This window comes from Puma concolor, chromosome C1 (genome assembly GCF_028749965.1).
Source record: "Puma concolor isolate L17-30 chromosome C1, mPumCon1.1.hap2, whole genome shotgun sequence".
NCBI lineage: Eukaryota > Metazoa > Chordata > Mammalia > Carnivora > Felidae > Puma > Puma concolor.
Window position 1 is genome coordinate 85,495,748 of NC_141674.1, and position 17,382 is coordinate 85,513,129.

At 37.5% G+C, this 17,382-nt stretch overlaps 1 protein-coding gene across 1 annotated transcript in view; it reads left to right on the top strand.

The window, feature by feature from the left end:
* PALMD (palmdelphin) overlaps positions 1-16,903 on the top strand; it is a 49,787-nt gene extending 32,884 nt beyond the window's left edge. Inside the window, exons 4-8 of the mRNA XM_025927536.2 lie at positions 8,708-8,822; positions 8,961-8,994; positions 9,113-9,226; positions 10,829-11,926; positions 16,542-16,903. Coding sequence (XP_025783321.1) covers positions 8,708-8,822; positions 8,961-8,994; positions 9,113-9,226; positions 10,829-11,926; positions 16,542-16,585 — 1,405 coding nt within the window. The 3' untranslated portion in view covers positions 16,586-16,903. The remainder of the gene's footprint in view (positions 1-8,707; positions 8,823-8,960; positions 8,995-9,112; positions 9,227-10,828; positions 11,927-16,541) is intronic.
* The last annotated feature ends 479 nt before the right edge of the window (positions 16,904-17,382 follow it).

Genomic DNA, 17,382 nt, shown 5'->3' on the forward strand with positions numbered 1-17,382 from the left:
GAGCCTGTTTCCGATTCTGTGTCTCCCTCTCTCTCTGCCCCTCCCCCGTTCATGCTCTGTCTCTCTCTGTCCCAAAAATAAAATAAAACGTTGCAAAAAAAAATTAAAAAAAAAAGATAAAATATCTTTAACCTCTGATCCATCAATAATAACTTATCTGCCCATTACATATGACCAACACACTGCAGTCAACATTACCTAATTAAAGTCATCAACTACATATACTTAATAGTACCTGTTAGAGTTCCAAAGCTATTCATTTTAATCAGTCATAGTTAAAAAATAAAAGATCTTTCTTTTATCATTGTAAACCTTAGCCATTGAGCTTTAACTAGCTAACATCAATATAAACCATGTCAGATTTGGTAGATGATTTAGAAACATGTAACTTCTTCAATCACTAGATGCAAAGCTGATCTATTTTTCTATTTTTACTGGCTAACTACCTGAAATGCAAGGTAACAATGAGTAATTTTGCAAATCAAAGAAAAAAATCTCATAAAGTTGGTTATGCAAAGGTTCATCCCTATAAGGTGATGCAATAATTAGCATACTGATTTTGATGCTTTAAAAGATTCTATAACCGCAGTGGCTTAAACAAGATTAGAACATTCATTTCTCTCACACCCATAACAATCCTAGCTAGGAGACATTCAAGGGAGAAAGAGAAGCAACATCCCATGAGATGATCGAGAGACCCTCCCTGTTTCTTTCTGTCTTGCTTTGCTGCTCCCTAAGTGATGCTTCTGGTAGGATGGTCAAAGACAGCTCACTGCCACAACATCTGCATTCCAGTGTAGGAAGGGGAGGATAAGTGGAGGCCAAACAGTTCTATTTTAAAGTTATGACCTGAAAATTGCAGATGTCACTTCTGCTACTATCCTATTAGCCAGAATTTAGTCACATGACACCATTTAAATGCAAAGGAGACTGGGAAATGTAGTCCGTAGCTGGCGAGACATATAAGACTCAAGGACTTCTATTACTAAAAAGAACAAGAGAAATAGATTGGGGTGAGGAGATTTCATTTACAAAATAGATAACATTTGTTAATTAGACACCATTCCCATAAATATTATGAAAATTCTAATAATCCTGGAGTACTATTTTGGTTTCTTGTCTAGACCTGTATTTTTAAAGGACAGGTGTGTCCCTAAAGCTATATTCACACCCACACTCGCTCCAAAATCATTGATATCAAAGTTGAAGAACAAATCTCCAAATAGACCTGGTAGGTTTTCTTTTTTATTGGAGTTGTCATAGATGGCCCTCCTTTTCCTACCAGAGTAGGAAGAGAAAGGGCTAACTAGTCATTATTGAGTAACTCCTCTGTGTCACACCCTGTGGTAGAGGCTTACAAAAATAATTTTATTTACCTCCTTAAGACAACCTTTTGTGAATACTATTATCATCCACCAAAGAAGAAAACTGAAGCTTGGTTGGGCTAAATAAGTAAGCCAAGTACATTAGCTTTCATATGGGCTCACTGTCTTGTTTCCATGGGTAGAGCTGAAAACAAAAAAGTAGACCTTCACACAAAAACTCACAAAATATAGGTAAACCACCAGCCACCTCCTGTTTTCCCAAGATTCAGTGGGGAAAAAAAAGGAAAGAGAATCTGCACTTAAGGGAAGAGTCAAAGATTACAACTGCTCACCACTCCAGACCAAATTCAACATCTGCTGGAGGTGAACACATTCTGAGAACCTGTGAGTCCCAAAAGAAACTGAATCCTTCTTTGTCTAGCTTGGATGGGGTCAGTGAGGTGGTCCTAGCAATTGCGTCAACTAATTTCAGAGGTATATCAGTGGTGGCACAACCTGGACCAAGTCCTGCTGATTCAGACCATCCCAGAGAAATGATCACTGGGCCATCTCTGGGTGTAGTCCTGGCCTTTAATAGGCTCCTAGGCTATTACAGCAAAGAGCTCATCAGTCCTTTAAGAGTGTATAGCCAAAGCCAGTCATAAACTTAATTTCAAACACAGCATCAGTGATTACCTTCAAACTACAGTATTATAATCAAATTACATCAGCCAGCTTTTATTTAAGACCTAAAACTTCTATTACTTTGAACAACAGTCTTGTGCCCAAACAAAGAAAGGCTGGCTATAAAGTGGCTATAGCTTATGGAAACCCCAGACTCTGAAACAGAGACTGTTGTAAGAACCTCTACCAAAATCCAAACTCAAACAACCAAAAAAAAAAAAAAAAAAAAGTGACAAAGCCTTCACTTTAATCCTGGTCACACTGACTTGTCCACTAAGCAGAAAAATGCCTAGTATAACAAAATTACCCTAATGAATACCAGGACAGAAATATTACCTTTGTATATAATGGGTCAGCACTTTTACATGTGGCCAAACCCCAGCTATGATTTCAATCTTCTGTTTCTTTATTATGATAGGAAGTAAGAAATCCTTTTATACGGATGAGCAAAATGAGTGTTGTGTCTAGGTTCATAAGAACCCATTTTTTAAAGTTTTGTTCCCATAGTGGTTAATTAGAAAGTTGTTAACAGCTCAGGGTCTGTCAGCAGAGATTTGATTTCGAATTCTGTCCTGCCACAAGCTACCTGTAAGCCTCCAGGCCAGGGGGCTATCAAGGTGCCCAGCTTGCTTCTCTGTCAAATGGAACTAATAATGGTACTCACGGGGGTTGTTGGAAGGACTAATTAGGCCAATGCCTCATACGGTATAGATACTCAATACATTTTAAATGTTGTTATAATTGCTAGCAAGTAAAATGATGGAAGGTAGAACATAACTCTTCTGAGTCCTGGCCTTTTTGGCCCCAGTGGTAAACTCCATTAGATTGTTAGTCCTTGTTAACTCCACCAAAAACTGAAAGAGATAAATGGACACTTAGCAGCAGAAAAATTGCCTTCTGAAATAACCCCTTCTTGGTGCATCCAGCATTTATGTGCTGTCCTTTTCCTAAGACAAAAAATTGCATGTTGGAATTGGATTGGGGACATTATCTCGTGATGATTAAGGGAGGTTATTACTAGAACAGTGCATGAAATGAAAGCTACCTGCTTTCACATAGGGAGCTCTTGAAAATAACCCTATTTTTCCCCAGCAAATAGGCAGGGAGAAGAAAGATTCCAATAATGGATAGCATTACAAATCCTTTTTCATGTACTCTGCTTATCTAAATTGGCACATGATGCCTGCCCACCCTCTCTCAGAAATCATGAGAGGTGCTAACTCATCCATCAGGCCCCGCCTAACAGCCCAGGAGGCACCAAGAAGGATATTTCTCTTTCTCTGCTGCCTGTTTCTCGTCAAACTGAATCAGCATTTCTGGGAGCTCAGTTCCCATTCAGAAAGGTAATACCTTGTAAAAATGGGCATGGCAGCACTTATGGAAATTCTAACCCATCAGCTGAGAGATAAGCAGGTGAAGGTTAGAAAGTTATTCCCTAGTGACCTCGCCAAAAGCTTTCCATGTAAAAAAAATAGTTTTACATACATATTTTTATTTTTATATATACAAAACTAAAGTTTTATATAAATACACATATGTATGTTTATGTGCAGGTGTATATGGATGAATATACATACAAATATATATACATACACATGCACAAATATGTATACATATACACACAGATAGTACAGATATATGTGTATATATATACACAATATACACACACACACATAAATATTCCCCAATATTTCACTTATACTTGCTAAATTTTTCTCTCTACTCAAAGCTTTTGGAAAAGGATTACATATGAGTCGCTAATTTAAGCCCTGAATTTTTCTGAGCTTTAAATAAGAGTTGAGTATCCTCCTAACTATGAAGAGTCACTGAGCCAGAAAAAGAAATTAATATAGATATAGATACAGAGAAATTTGAAAAGGAAGTTAACCCAAATGGTAATATTAAATAAAAATACAGATGATCAAATTTATTCAACAAATAATAGTTTGGATTCCATATTATGTAAATGAGAAAAGAGAAACAAGGAGGAAAAAGTAAAACTATCAGAGAGACAGATATTTTAAAAATCCCTTATGAAGCATGTATCAAGTATCTACTATACTAGCTGGGCATTGTTTTAGGCTTCCCAACCTCAGCGCCATTGACATTTTAGGCCAGATAAGTCTTTGTTGGGCGACTGTTCTGTGCATGTAGGATGTTTAGCGGCATCTCTGGCCTCCACCCACTAGGTGTCAGTAGCAGTCCTCAAGTTGTGACAACCAAAATGTCTCCAGCATTGCCAGATGTCCTCACGGGGAAATCACTGTCAGTGAGACCCACCATGCTAGAGATACAAAAATAGTGCCTACGTACCAGTTGCAATTTTTGTTTTATGTTCCTTAAGAACAGGCAATCCTCAAAAACTTGGCACATTTTCCAGGGAGGAGGCACATTTCCTCCTCCTTGGTGTGGAGGTTGTTAGACCTCCTCTTCTTCCATTGCCGGACTGCCACCATGCTTTCCCCTCTCAGTTCCGACCCTGTGAGGGGGAGGCTGGCTAAAGCCAGTTCCATGCTCTGTTATTCTTTCCTGGGTTTCCCATCACTTCCACTGGCATTCTGATCTGTCAGAATGCTTTTCTAGAACAACAAATGTGTAACATTTATCTTTTGATCTTATTTATATTGTCCATAAATAATATATAGAAGTATCAAATCAACATATAAAAATAGGATATAGAGTTTTGCATTTGAGTGAGAATTTTAGGAAATGCTCTGTATCACTAAGCATCTCCTGTAGAGGTTTGTGATTCTAAGTAATTAGCACCAAAAGGATTCCTTCTTATCCTGTGTAACAGAGAGCTGGCTGTAACTAAATGATAAAGAAGAGAAAGGGGGTGTTCGTTTGTTTCTGTTTGGTTTTAATAAACATGCCTGATATGTCATTTGACTGCAACCTCATATTAATGCATCTTTCACCCAGTGACTTGAAAACCTTCAAAAACATTCATTAGCAGATACTTTGATGAGGTTAGCAGACTTTCAACCTTGTATTCTTACCATATTAGTCTAAAGACATCCATGAGAATCATATGGCATTACACTACCCATGGGCCTCTCTACAGAGGAAAACAACTATAAATACCAGTGCATTTCTAATTCCCTGAGATGTAATTGGCCAAACAGATCAAGAATCTATCTCTGTGCCCCAGCTATAGAAAGGAGCGGAAACTGGAGGAAACTAGCTTTTGCTGAGTGCATGCTATTTCTTTAATTCTTTATTAAACCCTATGAAGTAGTAACATTGCCCAGATCTCTAAATGTTTAATTTTTCCAGGATTCAGTCCTTGGAAGCCCTGACTTTCTAGGAAATCTTATCCACGCCTATGGCTATACATACCAACTCCCAAATTTACATTCAAACCCAGACTTCTCTGAGCTCCCAACGTTTGTGTCTGTTTTCTCCATGTCACCATTGACTATCTCGAAGTTACCACATCCAGCACCACTCTCTTTCTTCTCCCTCCCAGATTTCTGTCCGAGCAATTAAATTCACATCTTTCCAATTATTCACAAACATCAGACTCACCCTTGACATCTCTCTTTTTCTCACACCCCACATGTAATGTATCAACAAATCCTGGCAACTCTTCCTTCAAAATATTTCCAGATTCTAATCGCCTCTCACCCTTCTACCAGCAACCCCCCTGAATTAAGCCATCTTCTGTGAAGTGTTACAACTACTGACCTCCGTGGTTTTCCCCTCCAGCCTATTCTCCACACAGCAGCCAATGTGATTGTTTAAATTTCAGGTCATGACATGTTTTGTCTTCTGCTCAGTATTCCCTGTGGTTCCCTAAAGGCCTTACCATACATTAGGCCCCATATGATCTAGTCACCTGTCACCTCTCTGACTTCATTTCTTACCACTCTGCTTATTCCCCGTGCTCTTACCCTGAGTTTTGTGATTATTCTTACCTCTCCAGAAAGCACTTCCCCTACCACCCTCATGTACCCTTCTCTCGCTTCCTTCATATCTCTGCTCAAATGACGCTTTGTCAAGTAGCCCCTCCCTGACCACACTGTGCAAACAGTGCCTCCTCCCCAGGCACTCTTCATCCCTTTACCCTTATGTTTATAGTCCTTATCCTACTTTATCCTACTTTTTAATGGAAGTATTTTTCTTCATAAATAAATGTGTGTATATGTATTTACATATACATATGTAAATATGTATGTATATACATTTGCAGGAGTTGGCAAACTATGACCCAGGACAAAATTTAGCCCTGGCCTATTTCTATATAGCCACAAGCTAGGAATGGTTTTTATTATTATTATTATTATTATTAAAGGGATGTAAAAGGGAAAAAAAGATAAATAAGCAAAAGAAATTGTATGTGTGGCCTGTAAAGCCTAAAATTAATTAATTTTTAATGAATTAATTAACTAACTATCTGGCCCTTTATAGAAAAAGTTGCCAGTTCCTCTGTTAGTGTATTGTCGGTGTCCTCCCACTAGAATATAAACTTCTTGGGGCCAGGAATTTGTTTGGTTTACTGTCATATACCTAGCACATAGGATTGTGCCTGCTACAAAATAGATGCTAAACAAATATTTTTCTTGAACAAATGAATAAATGAAATGAATGAAGATAATGAGCCTTAGCAAGGTCTGGTGACTTGTCTAGGGTCACACAAGAAGTTAGAAGATGAACCAGTATTCAAACCCAGATCCATCCGGTTCCACAGCTGAATCCTGCAGTCTAAAAGCTGCTTGCAGCAATGATATAATCATCTTTGTTTTCTATTCAAAAGATCCTCATTAGAGTGTCTCTAACATGCTGTTGGATAAAGGATCCCGTGAGACAGGGCATGGAAGGAGAAAGAGACACTGTGTGTTGTAGAAAACCTTTAATGATTATACCATAATAATACATATCCGATATCAACCATATTCAATGTGCTCATATACATCATCTCTTCTTAACTTCACCAAATTTCTGTATAAAATTTAAGGCAGGTACCATATTCTCATTGTACATGTTATAAAACCGAGTTTCAGGGAGTTTAAAGGAATTGGTTGTCACAAGCAGTGAATAGCAGACACAGAATAATCCAGATCTATCGCTTTTAGTATGGACCTTTCCATTCTACCAACCAACATATATCCCCACAACTCTACTGATGGACAGATGTGCTACCATGGATGGAGACTGATTTTAATAGAATGTCAGTCACACCTCAGTAACTTCTAAGAAACCCGAAGTACTATATTTTACTTGGAATTCTATAATAGGTGAGAAAACTTCTTTAGCTACAAATGGCCAACTACCAATGGCCAGCAGCAGCAGGAAAGTCAGAACTTTGCAACTGTAGCAATGAGTGGGAGAATGGTCAGGCAGACCACACCTTGGGCTTTTATTGGTGTGACAATAACACAATATTTTTAAAAATTTTTTTAATGTTTATTTTTTGAGAGAGCATGTACATGAGGGGGGAAGGGGCAGAGAGAAAGGGAGACACAGAATCCAAAGCAGGCTCCAGGCTCTGAGCTGTCAGCACAGAGCCTGTCGTGGGGCTCAAACTCATGAACCATGAGATCATGACCTGAGCCGAAGTCAGACACTTAACCATCTGAGCCACCCAGGCACCCCAATAGCACAATATTTTTGCACTGCCAAATCCATAACCATCTTAAAGAAGGAAGCCAAAAACTGACAATTATCATAGCAGATGCTAATACCCATGGCTGTCACCTCCTGGACTAGCTGCTCTATCTAATCAGCCATCCTCTGAGGCAGCTGACTTTACAACATAGAGTATTTGGCTGAGAAACTACATGTAATCCATGGCAGCCAAGGGTCAGTCTTACTAACTGCATGAATGCTGGTGGCTGTATGTTTTTATAAAGGAAGAGGTCACGACATCACACCCCGATGTTAACTTGAATCTGACAAGCAGCTGCACTCTGGTCAAGATTCCAGGTCAGAATGTTTGCAACAGTCCAATTTCAAATGGCTCTCTCTTGGCCCCAATAAGTTCCCTTACACTTCATTAGGCCATGTGTGGGTTTTTTTATTGTTGTTGTTTTGTTTTTTGTTTTTTTGTTTTTCAGAAAATGTAGCCTCTATAAACAGCAGCATCTGAGGCCATCATACTAAGTTTTGTCCGTTTCTCATCTCTCCACCCTATTCACTACAGTATGTCACAATTCTTAGGAAACTGTGAAGTTAAAATGAAGTGTCATTTTCAATGTTAGGATATACAGGGTTTGGGAAGTGATAGTTTTGATTATTAAATTAAGTCTAATAATTATAATCTTATAAAGTGCTGATTAGCTACAAAAAAATTATTATAATGTTTTCTCCAAATAATATGGAGACTCAGGTAAGAAAAATCGGTAACCTAGGTAATAACTACAGATGAACCATACCTTGTGGCTCAACTTCAAACTTAAGTCTCTTTATAAAAGAAATTTCTCTATTTCATTTGGAAATAACATTTGTAATTGCAAAGAAGAAAATGAGGCAAGGTTCAAATAGTTTACCTAAGGAAAAAAAAGATGTTTGTTTTAACTTGAAGATTGTTACATCAAAGTCAGGTGTTATGTACCTTCTATGTACTAAACCTGATGGTTAGTGTAATGCTATGTTCTTAAAAGGTATCTGGATATATACATGCAATATTCCAAGGAAAGTTTATATATGGAGAAGACATATTTGGGAACTCTACGTTTGTACTGTCGTAAGCAGTAAAAAGTGCATCTTTCTGTTGTCAGACTTGAGAAGGAGATCCAAGATCTTGAAAAGGCTGAGCTGCAAATCTCAATCAATGAAGAGGCAATTTTGAAGAAACTGAAATCAATTGAGAGGACAACAGAAGACATAATAAGGGTGAGCATTAACATTTAAAACTATAAGTCCCTCCCAGAATGAGTCTACAAACAGTATATAATTCTTCAAACTATATCCACATTTAGAATTTGTTTTAAACTGAACTGTTTTAATCATGGAGAACTCTTTTTCTTATAGTCTGTGAAGGTGGAAATGGAAGAAACATCAGAAGGTATGTTTTTGAGCAGTCTATTCTATGTCTAACTACATTTTTTAATAAACCCACAGAAACATTTCCCATTATTGTAAATATATTCTAAATGTATTTTGAATTAATATTAATTTTACAGAGTCAATTGAAGACATCTATGCTAATATTCCTGACCTTCCAAAATCCTATGTGCCTTCCAGATTAAGGAAGGAAAGAAATGAAGGAACAGAAGATGATGAACAGAATAGAAAAGGTACATGAAAAATCTGTATCCAAAGGCAGGTTCTCAAATTCAGATTTTATAATGTCAGATATTAACAACCTGCTGTTACATCTGATGCTTCAGGTTAAGCAACAGTCCATTTTATAAAGTTCCATGAGGTATCTGAGTCACTTGCATAGGTAGGGATAATGGAGTTATAGGGACAGAGAAGATAAAGGATTGAGAAAGACAAACTCTTAAAAGCAAAGCTCCCCTGCTCAAAAATATCTCTCCCCAAATATTCCATCTAGTAGGCAATCTCTTAGATTACTAAGATCCTTTATGAAAGTAAAAATATCCCTTGGAAAAGTTAGGCATTATTTACCCCCATGTGGAATGGTTTTCATAAAACTAATACTTCCAAGACTCCAGAAAAAATGAAGGCTTGTATGGGGCCAGAGATGGAACCTTTGAATTTCAGACCAGAAAAGGAAGCTACACTCTATAAGCAGGTAGCAGTCATTCATTTAAATATTCAACAAATATTTAGTGACCACATACTACAGGGCAAGCTCAGTTCTTGCACTAGGAATACAGTAGTGAATAAAACAGCAAAAATCTCTGCCTTCTTGGAGCTGACATCCTAAAGGAGAAAACAGACCTAAAATTAAGTAAATAGATTAAAAATACCAAATTAGGCTGTGAAAATACTAAAGAATAAAACAGAGGTGGGGGACATGGAGAGTGGGAATGGGGAGGGTTGCAGTTTTAGTTGGGTAGCTGGGGGGAGCCAAGAACCACCGGGCTACCAAGGAGGTATGAAATCAAGATGGGTCCAAAAAGGAAAGTGGGAGGCCAGAGCAGAAGCCAAAGCACTGCCACATTGTAATTGGGCCCAGATTCCTAATAGTTCTTAAAACTCCAGTCATGAGGAATTTGCCTGCGCCTTGAAGCAGGGCTCATCCACGCAGTGCTCTCCAGTTCACTTGCTTCAGTTCAGCTTATATTGCTCTATTTTTTTCCTCCTACTTGAAAATTGGAATGAAAGAAACACAAAAAGAAGGCAGAAGGAGAAGCATGTGATTCTTGCCTTCCTCCTCCCTCTTCAATACCAGTTCTACATTTAAACAGCTTCCCTGCTGTGAAAACTTTAGAACACTCCTCTATGATTTCAGCAGGCTGCTGGCCCACACAGCAAGGATGTGACTTAATAAAATATACCATGCTAGACCTTTTACCTGCTGTAATGCCTGGTGCAACCCATTCTTCCTAGCTAACAAAGAGGTCCGACTCCTCCCATTGGATAATGTAAGAGTGCGATCTGTCTTGTTGGATTTATTAGTTACAAAGAGGATATTTTCTGGTTTCCCAATGGAATCATCAGCTTCTCTTCTCCAACCAGCTTTTCAGTCCCATTTTTTCAGTAATTCCATACATCCTTACATAAAAACCTAGGTCATTACGGTGCTGGCCTTTACATTGATTGACCTTATACAATCAATGAATAAAATCAAAAATTTTAAAAACAGACAACAGCATCTCACATGAAAGAATATCAAAGGGTATACTTAACATAAAAATACATTGTGAAAGCAGGCTACTGTATAAGAGAAAAAGTTAACTAAATCAAAGATCAAATTTCTCTCCTGACAGCTTTGTATGCCATGGAAATTAAAGTTGAAAAAGACTTGAAAACTGGAGAAAGTACAGTCCTGTCTTCTATACCTCTCCCATCAGATGACTTTAAAGGTACAGGAATAAAAGTTTACGACGACGGGCAGAAGTCAGTATATGCAGTAAGCTGTAATCATGGTGCAGCATACAATGGCACCGATGGCCTGGCACCAGTTGAGGTAGAGGAACTTTTAAGACAAGCCTCAGAGAGAAACTCTAAATCTCCAACAGAGTATCATGAGCCTGTATATGCCAATCCATTTTGCAGGCCTACAACTCCACAGAGGGAGAAGATAACTCCTGGACCAAATTTTCAAGAAAGGATAAAGATGAAAGCTAACGGACTAGGTAATGATATGAATGAATCTGTATACACTATGGACAATGGACTTTCAGAGGAGAGGGACAACAGCTTCAATCATATCAGCCCTGTTCGACCGATACCTCAACCCCGATCAATGACTCAACAAGCCAAGGAGATGCCCGACACCCTACAAAAGAGGCTGATGACTCCTTGGGAAGAATCAAATGTGATGCAGGACAAATATTCACCCTCTCCAAAGGCAAGAATGAGTCCCAGCGAAGCAATAGCTGGGAAGCCAAAATACCAGGATTCTTCTCCTGCTTGCCAGGAGGATGAGGAAGATATCAGATACAAAATCGTTCATTCCTTACCCTCTGACATGGCTGATACAGAACCCGTGACAATGATTTTCATGGGCTACCAGCAGGCAGAAGACAATGAAGAAGAAAAGAAGCTTCTGACAGGGTATGATGGGATCATCCATGCTGAGCTGGTTGTGATTGATGATGAGGAGGAGGAGGGTGAAGGAGAAGCTGAGAAACCATCCTACCATCCTGTAGCTCCCTACAGTCAGGTTTACCAGCCTGCCAAACCAACACCACTTCCTAGAAAGAGATCAGAAATTAATCCCTATGAAAACACAAACCACAAATCTCCCCACAAAAATTCCATATCCTGGAAAGAGCAAGAAGAAAGCTTAGGCAACCCGGTTCAACATTCTCCACTTGATGTTCAGATAGCTGGAGATGGGACTGAGGATCCGTCCTTAACAGGTAATGAAAATAACAAGGCTTGCCACTGCTGTTTAATCGTGTGACAATCTTCCTTTTGTGTTAACAAGCCCTCTTGCTTTCAGCTTTTTTTGACCACCTCATAGAATAATACACACTAAGGGTTTTTTTCTTTTCTTTAATTAATAATGATCTGATTAAGTCACTTCAAAAGATAAAATGAAAAAAAAAAAAAAAAACAGTTGTTGCCTTATTTGGATATTGCATTGATTGACCTTAGAAACTTGAAGTCTGTCTTCTGTCACAGTACGGTACTGCTTGTGAATGTATTTGGATTACTAATATACTGAATCATCTATATCATATCTTTTCCCACCAGAATCTGATGCCAGCTACTTGTTTGTGCCTGTTATTTAAACTTCCTACTTAAGTTAACAAGTTGCCTTAATTTTGCAAGAAAAAACAAGAAACAAATTTTATTCAGTGTGATATTTTATTACTTTGCTATATCTCATTTCCCTATGCTTTTATAGTTTAACTTTACTTCCTTAATTTTTCTACATTTTAAAACAGAATGCCAATTTCTCTTGCATTATCTATAACATCTAACTTTCCATAGTCTTCCCTAACTTAGCAATTTTTTTTCTATTTTTTTCTATTTTCTATTTACACTTCTCGGTTTCTATAAAGTTTTATAGCTATCTAGCTTTTTTAGCATTCAATGGAAAATTACACTTTTTTCTACAAAAGTGACAGCTCATCAATTTTAAATTCCTTGTTATCGCTTGAATATCATATTCTACTTCTCATTTATAAAAAAATAAATAAGATTCTGACAAAATTAATTATAATAGCTCTACTTAACCTTAGCTAAAGACCTAAGTCAAATTACTCAGACATATAGGTTCTGAATGTGTTAGTGGGATGATAATTTTAAATGTTTCTAGTGGAAAGATTCTCATTAAAAAGCAATAAATGTTAAGCTCCAGCTAATTCAGCAAACAGAACTTGATAATTCTATAGAAGTGTGGTAGTACTTGCACAAGTGAGGAAGTGTTCTTTTGCAACCCATAAGCTCAATTTTGGGTTGACAATAACACAAGCAAATGGGCCTCTTCCATTCTTTTAAGTAGTTAAATTAGGGGCATACCAACCGAAATTTTAATTATCTGAAGAATTTCTAACCTGTTGGTAAGTGTACACTTACCTTTCTAAATCAGAGCTGTGTGATACATCCCCACAATGAAAACCTGCTAAAACTAAAAGTTCCTTTCCATTTTGAGAATGAGTTTTGCTTGCTAATAAGATTTTGTAAATTAAATTCATTTTTAAAAGAACAACACAGTACAGGTGCCTGGGTGGCTCAGTGGTTAAGCGTCTGACTTCGGCTCAGGTCATGATCTCTCAGTTTGTGAGTTTGAGCCCCATGTCGGGCTCTGTGCTGACAGCTCAGAGCCTGGAGCCTGCTTCTGATTCTGTGTCTCCCTCTCTCTCTGCCCCTCCCCTGCTAACAGTTTGTCTCTCTCTATCTCTCAATAATAAAAAAATGTTAAAAAAATTTTTAATATAAAAAAAAAGAACAACACAGTAGACTTAGAAGGAACACATTGATTATGGTCAAGAATAGTGACATTCCCTACTATAAAATCTTCCATTTTTGCACTTGGATGTTAGCCACCTCCTCCTGAATGCCCCTATTCCTTCTTCCCTACCCATGTCAACACATTTACCCCACAGAAAAAGACAGGAAGTGACTAATGTTTCCAGACAACACTAATCATGCCACTGAACTAAAATAATGAAAACAGGAAGACCTTTTCCAGACAAAGTAACAATACAAAGTTCTGTACTATCAATCAAAGCCTATTATAAACAGAATGCTCCAAATTCCTTGCCTTCCATCATGATATTGTTTTACATTCCTGTTTTCCAATTCAGTGCATGGATTATAGAGCTGCTATATTTTTAAATGGGTTTTTTAAATAAGCACATCATACTGACATATGCTCTCACCCCCAGAAGGCATTCCCATACATAGAATATATAGCCACCTATGCAATTCAATTTCACAAGCACCACATAGGTTGAGCTTCTCCCCTAAAACTGCAAAAATGCTTACTGAAATACTTGAAAATCCATCATTTCAGTCAATTTCTTTACTTATGGTATAGGTCACCTACTAAATATAAATATTCTTGGAAAGCCTAATAGTTAAGAATTATTAGTCTCTTTTTTCTTAGTGTAAATGTTGTTATGAGAGCCTTATCTAAGAGCAATTTTGAATTAGGAAAAGAGCACAAAGGAGTAAGAAAGAGGGGAGAAAGTGAAGATCCAAATGTCTCAGTCAAAACTTTTGAACGGGTGAAGTCATGACAAGAAAATTCAGCAAAGTCCATTGGCTAATGTAAATATAAAATGGTCATGTTCTAAAGTATAGCTTAATGCCACACACATCCACCAGTGAGTTGCCTCAGTGTGCTTTTACTGGGACTCCTCTACTATTCCCACCAACTAGGCAGCTGGCTTTCTTTGATAGTCCTTGCCAACCTCTTCTTGTACTCCTAGATCTAGTCACCCCTCTTAGATATGTCAGCATCACTTCAGGATGATAGAGGTGGGGGACCTCAGCTCCAAGGGATTCACATGCTCCTGGTGTCAAAATTGCCAACCTGTGGCAATCATTAGGAAGCAAGGAATGCTGAGTGTAAGGAGGCAAGCTCTCTTCCACCACGTTCAACCAGCCAAAACTATATGTCTGAATTGCTGTGGGGAGAGCAAGTAAAGATCAGAAAAGAGCAGAAAGGAGGAATAAAAAGGGGAGCTGAGGGCCCAGATTTTTTTTACCTGCTACACCTGCCTATTGTCAACATGCTCCAACCCTACACATCCACTTGAAACTCACACCATCTACTTGCCATAGGCCACAAGAAAAAATAGCAGACAGTTACAATCTAGAATTCTTTTTTTTACCCCTAAAGAAATGGGACAGTGAGCTACTGGATTACCTCACTCCTGAGGATGTGCACATCCAGGATGTCTTTCAAGAACTTCACTGAATGTCCATAGCACCAAGGCTGTGCCTGATTTACTGAATCTCAAGTTGAGGAGGAATTGTAAAGAGGAAGACTTTGTCCCTGCCTTAAAAGATACCTTTAAAAAGTCCCTTAAAATGGACTTTTCCCCTGCTCTCTTTTTTTGGTATGGCCAAGGCAGAGGTCCATAAAATCCAAGAGTAGAAAATATAAAGCCTTGCTTTCTGCCTTCAGTTCACTTCCTGCTGTTGAAGTATAGGCATCTTCTTAGGCTTGACCATCCAACATCTCTTGGCTACAGAGCAAAGGTAATTCTCTCAGCTAGCCCTAAATTCAAGGAAATATTCTTGACCCTGACACTAGAAATGATCATTCTCCTTAAGGTTCCATGGGAAATAATGCTCCTTGACTTCATTTAAATGAAAACATTTCATATAAGTAGAATAACAATAAAAATTATCATAGTCTTTTTACATTATTGGATCCCCCATCACTTCTCATATTTGTAAAAAAAGAGCTCCTTAGAGATGGGGTCATTTCATTGTTAATAGACAACTAATATATGACCGGAAAATGAGACACATGTCTTCCCTGTTATATTTTTTTCATTAAATAAAATCTTGCAATCAGTTAAAGAGCTGGCTCTTGGGCCATATTACACATGAATATAATGATCAGTGCCTTGAAAGCATCTTTCAATTTTTGGAATATGACTGAGGCAGTATACTTTAAAGTCCTAAATATTAAGGACATGATACCAGAACATCAGAGCAGTGTTGTGAATTCTAAATCTACATTTAAAAAAATGGTTTCTACTTCATATTTATTATTAGCAATGGAATATGCTTAAAAGGTATACTGTCATTTGAAAGTATATCTTTTTTTAAGTTTATTTTGAGAGAGAGAGTCCAAGTGGGAGAGGGGCAGAGAGAGAGGCAGAGAGAGAAAGAATCCCAAGTGGACTACGCATTGTCAGTGCAGAACCCAATGCAGGGCTCCAACTCTTGAACCATGAGATCATGACCCAAGCCAAAGTCAGACACTTAATGAACTGATCCATACAGGTGCCCCAAAAGTATACTTATAACATATCTTGACAAAGATATAATTTTATAATTATTCCAACTCTTAATTAGTGGTTCACATTTTTTCACTCACAAGTAATTTGTTTTTGTCATTCTATATCCAAGAATGGAGCCCCTTGGGATAACCAACTTTGATGACCTAAAAGATAACTCAATCATGAATTAAAGTCATGTTTTTAGTTTTAGTAGTGCATAGCTCAGAAATATGACAAAACATAGTCACTGACATATAGGAATTTATCTAAGGCTAATAGTGAAATTGTGCACTAATCCTATATTTACTCAACTTATGCTGTGTTTGCCTTACTAATTTTTCTAATCTTTATAGAAATAGGTTCCTTCTAGTTCTGAACCTGTTTCAGTCCTAAGTTAACCATAGCTTATTATTTCTACTATCTTTTTGTGCTACTAAAACAATGCTCACATTATTGGATAAAATCATCTGAGGTATGTTTCAAACTTTCCTGCATTCTATGAAATGGTCATTTAGAGTGAAAACTAAAGCTTTTTTTATAACTTTTTTTTTTTTTCAATTTTCAGCTTTAAGGATGAGAATGGCAAAACTGGGGAAAAAAGTTATCTGAGAGGTGTATCATCTACCCAAACATCCTTTGGAGAAGAACCTAAGAAACATTTGCCAACTTCCCTTCTGGATATTTTGTTTCTTTTTCCTGAGACTCAAAAAAAGTATAATTATAGCCATAGTAAGCCATGTGGATAAGCAGTAATCATTATTTGTGAAAAATTCCAAAACAGCTAGGGAGAACAAACGCTTAACTTTTCCAGTTACTTGACACAATTTGTTGGGGGTGGGGGCAGAAACCAGCATATTTTTATTGTATTGATACCAAAGCATTTCTAATAAGAGTGTGTTAAATTTAAGAATAAAGTTATTTAAAATAGCCTGACTATGTTCTTTTAATTGACATGGTAATTTTGCTAATACAAAAATTGAAAGATCATAGGAAGCCACTACACCTCATCACAGAATTATTCATCTACAGCTCTAACAAATGAGCATGATATCCCAAGTGAACAAGGCATTAAGACATTCTTCTCCTAAGGACCAGTTGATTTCGTAGAGACTTCAAATTCTTCGCATCCATCCCAAAGGTGCATACAATAATCATCCTCATATTTTGGGACTAGATTTGTAGTATCTTGACAGTCCTCATCACTTTGCATATGATAACTGACATGTTCATTCTTCTTGAAATATTACCTTTTCTTTCATTCAGTTCAGTGTGAACTGCATGGTGCAATGACTGATTATGACCTAAGACTACTGGACGGAGGACTTCACATGTTCTCAAAGAATATAAATCTAGTCTAATGTTTGCCCAATTTTTGTATACATGTTAGAATCCTAATATGAAAACTT